Source organism: Watersipora subatra, chromosome 4 (genome assembly GCF_963576615.1).
Source record: "Watersipora subatra chromosome 4, tzWatSuba1.1, whole genome shotgun sequence".
Lineage (NCBI taxonomy): Eukaryota > Metazoa > Bryozoa > Gymnolaemata > Cheilostomatida > Watersiporidae > Watersipora > Watersipora subatra.
The window spans coordinates 11,874,175-11,888,569 of record NC_088711.1 but is presented as its reverse complement, the minus strand read 5'-3'; the positions used below and the strand labels follow the sequence as shown (position 1 = coordinate 11,888,569).

General features: G+C 36.5%; 1 protein-coding gene across 1 annotated transcript; it reads right to left on the bottom strand.

Annotated features, from left to right (window-relative positions):
* Positions 1 to 720: 720 nt before the first annotated feature.
* Positions 721 to 14,389, bottom strand: LOC137393306 (enolase-phosphatase E1-like). Its single transcript, XM_068079796.1, has 7 exons — positions 14,230 to 14,389; positions 13,281 to 13,351; positions 12,882 to 13,060; positions 12,232 to 12,373; positions 8,523 to 8,669; positions 4,870 to 5,109; positions 721 to 1,846 (listed from the first exon to the last, which is right to left on the bottom strand). The coding sequence occupies exons 1-7, from the start codon at positions 14,381 to 14,383 to the stop codon at positions 959 to 961; spliced, it is 1,821 nt and encodes a 606-aa protein (XP_067935897.1). The 5' UTR covers positions 14,384 to 14,389; the 3' UTR covers positions 721 to 958.
* Positions 14,390 to 14,395: the final 6 nt, after the last annotated feature.

Genomic DNA, 14,395 nt, shown 5'->3' with positions numbered 1-14,395 from the left:
AAGCGGACGTTAGCATTGTAGCTACCTTTGTAATTGCCTTCTTCTGTCACACGTTTGTGAGGCTTTCAAAAATTCAAAAAATATATTGTCACTATCAAAATGGGACATTTCTGACATTTGAGTCTCATACCATGTTTGATTCTTCTACGACTTTTTACAAACAAAATAAGATGTAGGTTTTATCTTGTTCTTACTGAAACAATTTAAGTTGACAAATCATAATTGCTATAGATTTAATCGGTTAGTTCCCTTTAACATCATGTTTAAAAATCAATTCCTTTTAACCCAAACTGACTGATTTCAAGTTACTTTCTCAATAGCAGTCTTTATGTATATAAACGAACAAAAAGTACAATACAGTGTACATGAATATAGAGCTATCAACTATATACAGAAGTACAGACATAAAAGTTCCAAGTAAGTTTTATTTACTAATTATTTCGCAGCTACCGAAGGTAGACGATGATCAACTCATAACATAAACTACATTTTTATGTTAGTTCAAGTTTGTACTATGTTTATACTTGCAGACATAAATATGCTATTATTGTTATATCATTTTACAGCCATCCTAATATTGGTATGATCATTGCATTTTAGTGTTATATTGTTTGGGTGCTTGTAAAAATGCGCTTGTAAAAATAGAATAAAGTTTTTTTAAACATCCTTGAATCTCCTATAACGGAACAACGGAAGGATCAAATGTATTTGTTCTTATATTGCTTGAAAACTATATTTAAGACTTTTCTCTATATATTTGTATAATAATATAATATGATAAGAATACTTTTAAAAAATTTTCATAAGCAGAGTTGGTCTTGAAAAATTCAAAAAACTAATTTGACAATTGTTGACAAAAATTATTTATTGTGTGAGTTGTTAAAGTATTACCAGGTAAAATTTTCACAAAAACATTTTTGTTTTGGCCAAAACAAAAGCTTTATTTTGCTCAAATAATCTACTCAGTAGTTGGCGGTGGTGATGCATTTTCTTCTTTGGTTTGTTCAGCAGCAGCAACTTCTGACTCAGCAGTTTGTTCAGTAGCACCAGCAGCATTTGATTCAGGAGCAGCAACTTCTGGCTCAGTGGCAACAACTTCTGGCTCAGCGGCAGCAACTTCGGGCTCAACGGCAGCAACTTCGGGCTCAATGGCAGCAACTTCGGGCTCAACGGCAGCAACTTCGGGCTCAACGGCAGCAACCTCTTGTTTTACTTCTGTCTCCGCTTCAGGCTTCACTTCTGTTTCTATCCCCGGGTGCTCAGACGTGGATTCAGCTGTCGTTTCAGCAGGCTCAACCGGATCTTCTTTAGGTGCAGCAAGTTCAGCTGCTGTCAAGTTTTCTGTGTCTGCTGGAGTCGATACTGCTTCTCCTGGAACCGCTGTTGGTTCTGTAACAGATTCAGCAGCTTCTGGTTGTTCTTGTTGGGCAGTCTCTGAAGCAGCTTTAGGTTCAGCTGTAGCTTCATCCGCGTTCGCTGCTGTTTTTTCTTGTTCCTCTAGTACAGGTTCCTTCGATTCAGCAGAAGCAGTTGTTGTCTCTGGTTGCTGTGAGGCATCACTCTCTGATGGTTTGTTTTCTTCTTCTACTTTTTGTTCTCCATCGGTTGGAGTTTGGCCGGCAGATCTTTGCGCTGACATCTGTTTTCGTGTTACATGACCTTTTAAACTTGCTTGAATTTTGGTGGCTGCTGCATGTACTTCAGGATCATTTAAGTCAATATCTACTTCTTCATTAGCATTAGGAACAGATTCTTTTTGTTCTGGTACTGGTTCCTCAAGTTTTTCAGTTTCTGCTTCTATTTCTGGTGTTTTACTAGTGCCGTCTGCAGATGCTTTCGATGATCCCTAAAATAGCCAAAAGTTTGACCTATCAAATTGAAAAATCATGACCCAAACAAATAGGTTAAGGGATGACAGTAAGTTAAGCACATTTTATTCAAACTAAGTGCCACAGGGTAAGGTGTTTAGTGGTGCCAATAGTTAGTAGTGCCAATAGTTAGTAGTGCCAATACAAATTGATCAAATCAAGCATAGTGCTGACTAGTGATATTAACTGAGCAGATGTGTCTACTGCTGCCGATACCTGTCAAAAGTAATCACAACATGAAATATATTTGACAACAATATTGTGTAATCATTAAGTTGGTGATTGAAACTTGGACAGACATCATTATTAGAAATCTGATCATCCACAGATGATTCATTTGGTCATTGGCGAAAGAAGAATTCATCAGACAGGAAGTGACAATGTCAACAAAGTGAAATGAAGCGAATAATCTTTATGAATAGAGGTCAAGAATGGTACTGCTGTTTAAATCTTAAGTTTACAATATATTTAGTTAAGTTAATTGCTTTGTAAGCAAGTCGCCTCAAATTGTACAAAATCTATTCATTTAAAAAAATTGGTTGATCGTCAGTCAATGTCTATTCTCTGTAACAACTTTGGTTTGCCATTATTTTTCGAAACCAAAACTGATGCTACCAGTTCATCGGATGAGGTTATTTTTTGTTGCTTTTTTAATCGGGTTCTCTCTTGGACACAGAACAAACAATAATTTACTGTGATCATGAACAGATAATCTGGTTCAAACAGGTGTACGATATGTATAGCAGTGGTGGGAAATCATAAGACACCTGCTAGCACAAGTCATCGCTACAAAAAATACCAACACAATAGCTAGAATTGTATGATGATAGTGATACTTGTCTTTTCTTCTAATTGGAATCTGGTCCTCTTTGCTATAAATGTATAAGAAGAACTGTCAACTGTATACCAAGAAGACCAATATAGTTTCTATTAGCAGACATCACAGCAACCCAACCAAAGATCAGTAAGAAAGCAATTTTAAAATTATCTTAAAGGTTGACTTGCAACAAAACTCACATTACAGTTATTTGGTATCAAAAAATTCACCATGTCTTACTCTGTTGTTTTTTAGGTGCCAAATATGTGGAAATGTGATTACAAGCTCTTTAAGCTCAAAAACGAAAAGCCGCCGTAGATTGGAATCTCTTTAGTTCTCTGACGTAGTCATGAAATTTATTTATTGTTTTGTCATGTGATGTTCTCATGTGAATAGAAAGGCCAATAAAAAGCTCAATATAAAACTTATCGTAGTACTAGTTTATGACAAACACTTCGGGTTTTACCGAAGACCCCGTATCAAATATAGATGCTCGCTACTTTACAGTTTTGTTTCGGTTTGGTCTAATCGGCAAGTCGTATTCTGATCATGTGACCCAATACTTCGAAAATATTTTTTGCAGCATTTTTCGATTATCACAGGTGACCAACGGGCTCGTCATGATTATCAGACAATGATATGTACTCCTTCAAAGTAAGGCTAAAAAATTAAACGAATTTTTACGGTAAGTTATAAGATATCACTGCTAAAAGTGACAGCAATACAATGACGATAAAATAGACGCTTAAGAACAATAGACATGGTTTTATTGAATGCGTGAAGTATATTTGTGAAAATATTTCGATGAATAAGGTTGCATGAAAGTGTAAACAGAAACCATCTCCCACAGCTACGTCACATTTGAGCCGTTTTGGAAAGAGAATCCAAACTACGGCGGTCTCTTGTGGTTGCGATTAACTGTTGGTTTTTTAGCTTTTAAAAGCTTGTAATCACATTTCCACATATTTGGCACCTACATCACAACAGAGTAAGACATAGTGAATCTTTTGATATCAAATAACTGTAATGTGAATTTTGTTGCAAGTCAACCTTTAAAGATGAATTAACACAAAATTTTAGGAGAGTTTATCAGAAGGTAAAATATTTTTCTATCATTTGTTTTTGTTGTTTTGAGGTGATCTGATTTCCAGGATGTTTCAAGGTTAAAATTGACAAAACTTGATTGCGGTTAAAACGCTCAGAAGGAAAATACTTGTGACATTATATCATTAGCTGCTAGAGTTGATATCAGCTGTTGCGTTCAAATTGCAGTGTTACGCTTCTCAATTCGGTTGGTCTCTTTGCAACTGTAGAGGTCATAATCACACTTTCACTTGATCTGAGTGTTTTAACCGCCATCAAGTTTTGTTGACGTTAATCTTAAAACATCCTGACAATCAGACAAACTCAAGCATCAAAAGCAATCACAAATGTTAAAAAAACCGATACTCTTTAATAAAATCTACTTTGTGTAAGTTCATCTTTGACCATCAATCTACAAATAATTCCAAATGAATCAATCAGAACGTTAAAAAGTCATTTAATTAATATCGATTTAGTTTTTGAGCATGTTGGTAATCTTTGAGTAACAGTTTGTTACAAAGTATCAAAGTTTTAAATTTTAAAAAGCCTAGAAGACAATAACACATGTACATTTGACCAATATTATGTGACTAACACATGTACATTTGAACAATATTATGTGACTAACACATGTACATTTCTTGATGAGATATTGGATGCTTTTCAGTTTGAGTAAAAATATCACTGCTCTCTAGCCAAGTTTAAACAGCTGAATCTAGCGCAGGCCTTTAACCAATAGACTGAGAGCGTGCTCGTGTGATGAGAGTAAATAATTGGGAAAGTGAAGATAAAAGAAAGTTGTGGAAAATGAACAGTTGGTCACTACACTCTAGCTTCAACTGACAGAACCTTGTTGCTTTTTAATTCTTGTCTCGTTTTCATCCCTTTAAATCCTGCTTGAATTTTTATTGCAGCCGCTGTCACTTCTGGATCAGAGAGATCAATATCAATCTCTTCTGATGCTGACGCTTGTTTTGTACCCTCGATGTCACCCAAATCCTGATTCATCAGAGAAATCAATCGATGACAAAGTCACTACAAATTGTTTATCTACGCATAGTTTAGAAAACCAGCAAATGGTAAGTCATTTGTAAAACTTACTTCGCGCAGATGTTTCACTTCTTTACGAGCTTGCATGCCTTTAAAACCTGCTTGTATTTTAGTTGCTGCCTGTTCAGCTTCTGTTTCCGAGGGTTCAACATATGCCTCAAACTTTTCGAACAGTTCTACTTCAGGTTCTGGAGCCATACACTTAACTGCTGGCGTTGAAACAGTTTTGAAGGCATGACTTTGTTCGGTCTCTACGGCCATAGCTTCTTGCAGTGGTGGTTGCTGTAATTCCTAAAACAAGTAAAGTAACTTTCACGAATGTATGAGTGTGAATTAGTTGTCTGTAGTCGTCATAGTAACGGTGAACCGACACAAATGATTGAAAAATCATTAAGATTTGAATACAATATCTAATAGCTGATGTGATAAGAAAGCTGATGCATGTGATACTTTGATGTAAACACGTTTCTATTGCTAGCTTGCAACCGCTATATGACCTTGCTATCACAAGTCATGTTAATGCTGTTTCACAAACAGCCTGAAATTCTGAACACTTACTTTTTCTGAAACCTTGTCTATCAAACACCTAAATAGCTATGTAACTCACTGGGTTCAGCTCAGCTGATATTGCCTGTACACCTAACAAACTTAAGTTCAAATACTATGGAAGCAAAATCGTCTGCTAGTTGCTACCGCCAATACAACAAAAGTAACCTCAAATGGCACAGTTCATTTGATGATTAATAGAAAACAAAGATACAGCTTTCATACTTTTATGGTAGCTTAAGAATACTAGGGAACAATTAATAAGCTCATTGTTGCAGAGCTAGGTGAAACCAAGAGCAGTTTCAGAAAGATTTTCTCATATATGTATCGGTGAATCAGCTTTTTAGGTGGTGGCAGCATTCACTTCACAGTTTGACATCAGCCACAGTTGAAAGTGACCAATTATTACCGGATTTGTAACTTGCAGTTTTGCATATCACTAGTATTATTACTATTAGTTGTCTTATATATTACTAATATTATTATTAATCTATATTTATAAATCTCAGTGTTTGTCTGTTGGTCTGTCATTCGTGTGTCCAGTTATAGCGATAGAGTTTTAGGTTTGAAAAGTCTAATTTGCACTGGATTTGAACTCTAAACTTCTAGGTCTGCAAACAAGCATTCCATCAAAATGCAACATTGTGTTTGCCATATTATGGAAGGATTGTGCACATAACTATTCAGAGCTTGCAACAATACTAGCATAAATGACGATGTCAAGCTGGCTTCATGGCTTATTATAGTCAAGACTTAAACTGGCAAAAGTTATTCAAATTCATTGGGTAATTATTTTATTATCCGTGCAATGCCAGGCATTCAACTAGTAGACATATATATTACTAGTATTATTTTTAATAACCTTATATATTATTAGTATAATTATAACCAGTCTTATATATTATTAGTATTATTGTTAGTAGTCTTATGTATCACTAGTAAGACAACTCATCACACCGTATCAAGGTTTTAAATCATAGAATGCTTACAAAACAAGTGCGTTTTTATACTAGCTCTTGGAAGGTTCTCAGTTCGGTTAAAATTATTACTGCTTTCTAGCTAAGCTTAAACAGCTGAATCTAGCGCAGGCCTTTAAGCAATAGATTGAGAGTGTGCTCGTGTGATGAGAGTAAATAATTGGGAAAGTGAAGATAAAAGAAAGTTGTGGAAAATGAACAGTTGGTCACTACACTCTAGCTTCAATCAGCCGAACCTTGCGGCTTTTTAATTCTTGTCTCGTTTTCATCCCTTTAAATCCTGCTTGAATTTTTATTGCAGCCGCTGTCACTTCTGGATCAGAGAGATCAATATCAATCTCTTCTGATGCTGACCCTCGCTTCGTAAGCTCGATGTCACCCAAATCCTAATTCATCATAAAAATCAATCGATGACATTATTATTAGTACATATCACTAATATTATTATTATTAGACATATCACTAGTATTATTATTATTAGACATATCACTAGTATTATTATTATTAGTACATATCACTAATATTATTATTATTAGACATATCACTAGTATTATTATTAGTACATATCACTAGTATTATTATAATTAGTACATATCACTAATATTATTATTATTAGACATATCACTAGTATTATTATTATTAGTACATATCACTAGTATTATTATAATTAGTACATACCACTAATTTTATTATTATTATTGTAAAAGTTTTTCTTCACAGTTGTGTGGTGGTAGGTGACTGGTTTTAGTTCGTGTTGAGTCCGGGTCTTAACAAAAGGCCAAAGGATCCAAAATCTTCCTCAATTCCACTAAGAGAGGACCTTCCTCAATATGTGAGCTGTTCCTAAGATGGCTGTCTTCTGTATAGTCTCAAAAAACATGTTCACTCCCACCTCAGCCAAGTAAGCTATATGCCTCATTGATATTGTTCCGAGTGCACCAATTACTATTGGTATCACTTCATTCTTCACCTTCCACAGTCTGTTTATTTCGAACCCAAGGTCTTTGTATTTACCAATCTTCTCATCTTCTTTCTGTACTACCCTTGTGTCTCCAGGTGTTGCTATGTCTATGGCCTGACACTGTTTGGTTTCTTTGTTTATTAGTATCAGGTCTGATCTTCTAGTTTCAATAACCTTGTCTGTTTGCACCTTGAAGTCCCATAGCAGCTTCACTTTCTTATTCTCCAATACAGCTTCTGCACGGTGGTCGTACCATTTTTCTGTGTGGGGCAACCCATGCGTCTTGCATATACTCCAGTGCACTGCACTCGCCACTTTACCATGCCATCCTTTATATTCTGTCTGTGCGATCTTACTGCATTCCCTGACTATGTGAGACACTGTTTCATCTTTCTGCTTACACAATCTGCATTTCAGATCGGTTTTTGACTTTTCTATCTTGGCCTTCCTATAGTTGGTTCTTAATGCTTGATCCTGGGCAGCAATGATCAGGCTTTCAGTCTCTCGTTTGAGACATCCCCTCTTCATCCATTGCCATGTCTCCTTTGCTGCTTGATCCTCTGTCTGTCTTAGATGTTGTCGGTTCATTGGCTTATCATGCCAGTTTTGCTTTCGTTCAGTTTTCTGATGGTTATTATTATTAACATTATTATTACTATTATTGTTATCATTATTATTACTATTATTATTAGTACATACCACTAGTATTATTATTATTAGTACATACTACTAGTATTATTAAAATTGGTGGTTGGATATTAAAAAAGAACATTTCCTGACTTCCAGAATTAGACTGGCTCATCCATCATTTGCAGATAAATTACTACAGTTGTTGAATTCAACCAAGCCTAAAACAGTCATAATTCCATCTTTTTGAATTTTTCAACATGTGGAATTTATCGATGGAAACGTCTAAGTTAAGATTGCTTCTTAAATTATTATAAAAAGAGAAAATCTAAACTCAATCATAAATTTAATTTCATCGGGTCCATTCAATTAGTAATTTCACTTGACGGGTTTCGAAATTTGTAAGGTTTTTAGACTGAGTTCTATGAGTATTCTATCTATTGCCTGCTAGATCTAAACTTTCAAAAACATCTTTGCTCAATATTCAATCCGTAAGGTGCTCAATACATCTTACGGATGACAAAACTTGTGGATTAACTTCCCCATGGAAACAGGGATATACATGATTCAACTATAATTGTTACTGAACGAACCTCCATCTCTTCTTCCGTCTCTTCTAGTTTAGCTTTGACTGTCTCTTGTATCAATTCAGGATCTTTCAGGTCAACTTCACGTTCGGTAGTCGCACCCAAAGGTGTGTCTATTGTGTTTGGAGCTAGAGGCTCCTCTGTCGCTGATTCCTGGTTAAATGGTTAATAGGCAAACAAACAGTGATACCACTACACACCAGAGCATTGCAAAGCAAGTAATGCTGTCAGGAGGCAGAGTGCGGGTCAGCTAGAGTGCGTGATGAATACGTGCACGCAATTAGAAAGTTAGATGGAGTTACATTTCTCATACACTCTGTTAGTTATACTCATCGTAAATCATTCCACTAGATTTTGTATATTCTTGACATACCTTCAAAAGGGCACGCACATATATATACACTGCATATATATTTATATATTATTGCTAGAAACGCTAGTTTCGTAAAGAATAATAAAGAAAAAAGTACTCAATACACTTTGTGAAGAGTTAATAATAGTATAATGCATAATACAAAAAGTACTTCAATGTTGGTTAATCAAGACAGACCTGCCTTGAGCAGATGTAGGTCTGTCCTCCTCAAGTGATTGTTTGTAATCCATCTTTCTTTCCCAAACAGTCACCTGGTGAGAACAGACCAGTGTCTGCTCTAAACAGATCTGTCGTGATTATCCAACAGCTAATTACTCTCCATATTATACATACTACATATATATTATATATATAGTGTATATATATGTAATTGTCTTACACCCTATATTTTATAGCTAGCAGTTATCTAACAATCTATTGACATAGAAAATTTTAATTTAAGTAGATGCTGACAATGAATATGTTTATTTCAGTGCTGATTGTATATGTATTGAACAAATGCTCATATATATATACAGCGCATATATATACTTTATTTACAGTATATATACAGTATGTGTATGCATATATAGTATATATATATATATATATATATATATATATATATATATATATATATATATATATATATATATATATATATATATATATATATATATATATATATATATATATATATATATATATATAGATAAAGAGAGCCATCAACACACTGTGGCTCAGCAAGGACTCACCATCGGCGAAGTGGACATCAAGTGCAGAGTGCAGAGTGCAGCGTACGAAGAACTGGGCAGCACCTGGCCATGACATGATTCAAGCCTTCTGGTTAAAGAAATTGACATCACTTCACACTAGAATGGCTAAGCAGATGGAATCCCTAATAGAACAAGGTGACCATCCAGAATGGCTGACCAAAGGACGAACTGTACTTCTAATAAAAGATCCAAAGCAGGGGTCGATTCCCAAAAACTATCGACCAATAACGTGCTTGCCCACCACCTGGAAACTGCTCTCAGGAATAGTTGCAGACAAACTGGAAGAGCACATGAGTCACTATATGACCAGTGCTCAGGAAGGAATTGGGCGCAACACCCGAGGAGCCAAACATCAGTTACTGATGGATCGGACGGTCTGTCAAGACAGCAGGAAAAGGCATACCAATCTTGCCATGGCTTGGATTGACTACAAAAAGGCCTATGACTCAATTCCCCATAATTGGATACTTGAGTGCCTCAATATGTATAATGTTCACCCTGCTCTTGTGGCATTCATCAAGATGTCAATGACCAAATGGAAGACGGAACTGGAGGCTAATTGCAAAAAGCTGGCGAGTGTAAAAATTAAGCGAGGCATCTATCAAGGTGACTCCTTATTACCGCTGTTCTTCTGCATATGCCTAAACCCTCTAAGCAATATGCTGGAGAAGACTCAATATGGGTACCAGTTTAGGAGTGGCACAAAGATAAACCACCTCTTCTACACGGATGACATCAAGCTGTACACTAACAAAGAAAGGGACATTGATTCGCTAATACACCTCACTCAGGTATACAGCACGGACATCGGAATGACCTTCGGTATTGAGAAATGTGTAAGGCTAATTCTTAAGAAAGACCATTCTATGCTCACAGATGACCTAATAATGCCAAATGGTACCATCAAAGATATAGAAGAAAGGTACAAGTACTTGAGGATTATGCAAAGCAACATCAACCACAAAGCCGAGATACGTCGCAAAGCCATTTCCGATTACAAGAAACGCCTTCGGCAGGTCTTACGGAGTCAGCTCAATGCCAAGAACCAAGTCATGGCAATAAATACCTACGCACTGCCAGTAATAAGATATCCAGCACGCATAATAAAGTGGACTGAGAAAGCTATCAAGGAATCAGATATAACAACTCGTAAACTGCGGACCAAGCATGGAGCACTCCACCCAAAATCTAATACTACTAGGTAGGAAAGATGGCCGTAGGGGACTCAAAATTGTACAACAAACAGTGAAAGAGGAAGAACAAAGCATCAAAGCCTATGCAGCCTCCATGGCCACTTCAGATAAGTTGCTAGCTGAATTTCAATTGGCTGCTCTTACAATGGAGCTTCACCCTGATGATGAGGAAATTGACTGGCACACGAAACCTCTTCATGGTGCTTACCACCGACAAATATCTAAGGTTGGCAATCTTCACCAGACATATATGTGGCTGAACAAAGGAAACCTAATGGCCAATACAGAGTCGCTAATCATGGCAGCCCAGGGGCAAGTGCTCTCAACAAGGCAACTCCAAACAAAAATCTATCACACCAGAGACGATCCTAGATGCAGACTGTGCAAAGATGCACATGAGACCATCCAACACATCATCAGTGGATGCAAGCAGCTAGCAGGAAGCGCATACACTGAGCGGCATAATCATTTCGCAGGTGTTGTGTATAGAAGTCTATGTAATGAGTATGGCCTTAATAAACCACAACACGTGTGGGAAGCTCCTGGTAAGGTCAATGAAAATGACCGCGCTAAAATTCTCTGGGACTTCTACATTCGGACTGACAAGCATGTCCTAGCAAACCAACCAGGTATAGCGGTGGTGGACAAGGAGAACAAGAGGGCTACTATAATAGATATAGCAGTACCCAATGACTACAATATAGCTAGCAAAGAAAAAGAAAAGGTAGAGAAAAATCTCCCTCTTGGAGAAGAGATTGAAAAATGCTGGGATGTAAGAACAACTGTAATCCCAGTAGTCATTGGGGCACTGGGCGCAATAACACCGGCGCATAAAATGTGGCTTGCTCAAATACCAACAGCGATCAACTCAGGTGAGTTGCAGAAAAGTGCGCTATTGGGAACAGTTAAGATCTTGAGGCGTGTGCTCAAACTCCCAGATCTCTAGTAGGAGACCCGAGTTAGAGCAGAAATTACCACCCATATAGGTTAACCGAGGTGAGGAAACAATTTTATATATATATATAAAATATATATATAGTATATATATAATATATATAGGCCTATAATATATATACTATATATACATACACATACTGTATATATACTGTATATACAGTATATATATACTGTATAAACATACACATACTGTATATATATACTGTATATACAGTATATATAAGTATATGTTGTATATATATGAGCATTTGTTCAATACACATACAATCAGCACTGAAATAAACATATTCATTGTCAGCATCTACTTAAATTAAAATTTTCTGTATCAATAGATTTTTAGAGAACTGCTAGCTATAGCATATAGCGTGTAAGACAATTATTAAAGTATTTTTTCTTGATTTTTTTAATTTTTTTGTAACGCTGAAGAAACTTCGTACCGATTTCATTGTTTTCCTTGTTTGGAATCCCTTGAAACTCGCTTGTATTTTTATGGCTGCTGCTTCAACATCTGGATCAGTTAGGTCAATATCTACCTCCGCTTCGGGCGCTGTTTCATCAACCTCTGGTTTAACTGGCTCTCTGCAATGTGAGGCAAGTAATAATATGCTCCATACCTTATACAAGACACCAACACCTTACCAATTTACACTATAGAGCAGCGTTATGCAAAATGAGCTTTTTCCATAACCGTAATTTACTTTATTATTTTAGTATAATTTGCTTTGAGCAGCTTTGATCGGTGTGAATAAAGTTAATATTTATTTATCTATACCAGTGACCCAGCAAGTCTCAGCATCAGTATTATGTAGTCTCAAATAGTGCCCCTGTATACAGATGGCTTGAATGGATCAGCTATTACTGGCAGAGAAGTCAAGGTCGAACATGGTGTCAGCAACACGGTCCTACTTCATGCAACATTTAGCTTTTTTAATGTTATGCAATTGTCTCCTCTTTTTTGAATATTTAAACTAAACTCAAAATTAGATTTCTAGGCGTTGTTAATGATACCATAAAGACATGAAATTTTTCTGTCAAGTAAAAATTTACAGAAACAAAACTTTCTGCTGTCTTGACTAAAGTAACGCACGTTTCCACTTGGTTGTCAGTGCGTTCTTGGTGTCCTCGGAACCCAGCCTGTATTTTTGTTGCTGCTTTCTCTTCCCTGATAACTTCTACCTCCTGTTTGGCAGCATGCTGCCTAAATTTAGTTTGGATTGTCAGCGCTGCCTCTTGTTGGTTTGGATCACTAGGATCTATCTCTGGTTGCTAAGAAATAAAAATACTTTCATTTAAACAGTTTTGTGATTGAATATTCATGTTAATCGGCTTCAGTGGCACAACAATATGTATTTAAAAACTGATGTTCGAAGCACCATAACCTGTTTCTATTATATGTCTAAAGATGAAGGTTCTGGATATTGGTATTGATACTGTCACATGGATGTAGGTTACCATTGCCAATACAGATGTTCTATACCATACTCACAGAGAAAGCTTTGTTGTTGTAGAATCGGTCCTCCATTTTGGCACCATGTTCAGTTGGATCCAGGCCAGACTCTGTAACCATGAATTTGCATGCTGAACTTTAATTAAACATTTTATAGCTGTAACCCAAGTTACTAACTAAATGATCATGGACTTCTGAAACCCTTTGCTTTGACATAATCTTATTGTCCATAGACAAGTAGTCAGAGCAGGTAGTATTCTATGTTGAAGGCTCACTTACAGCTGAGGTAACAAAGGCATAGCAAGTAGGTTAGTTCATATGGTACCTTTTATCATAGAGATATTGCTAGTGTTTGCACAAAAACACAGCACAGTGAATGTATGAAAAATTTGAAGTGAAAAACAATGTATGCTGTTAGCTTGTGACAACCTGAATCAGATGTACACAAATAGTAGGTTTCGTACAGCAATAGTGGGTGCGCTAGTACCGAAGCACTACGCTGACCTGACAAGTGGATCAGGTTTGCGCAGTGCGCTATAATAGAACGATGATTGTGCGATGCCTGTTTTCAAGTAAAAACAGATAGATTAGAGCGGTCAACAACAAAAATTTCTGCTTTCAAAGCAATAAAAAAGCAAGACCTATGCTCAGGTGCGACGTCGTTGGTCGCTAAAATCGTTTCCATGGCACAAAGATGGAGCATCGCATGAGTATTTTGTTTCCAAACAGCGACACTGAATCACAACAGAATGGGAGCGACACGGCTGATTCCATCATAATATTGCCACGCCATAGGGGGCAGTGTCGCTACGCTATCATTGTATGGAAACTTGGTAAAAGATCACACGCTAGAGTCAGGATGTTACTCTTTTGTTTTTAATAAGGTTTGTCTTCTATTATGGAATAAGCTTCAGAATAATTCATCCTTAGTTTACACACTGATATTTCATTAGTATATTTATATTAGTATACAGGTTCCGTCTCTCACCTTCCCTCTGCTTTATCAAGTTCTCGAAGTACTGAGCTCCAAATTCGTAAAGTTCCTCTGGCTGGCTGCGCAAAACCTCTCTAGCTAAACCTTCCAGTAAGTTCTGGAAGCCTCTGGGAACTCTCAGTTTTGTGTTGGAAAATGGAACAGCCATTATAGAGCAGTG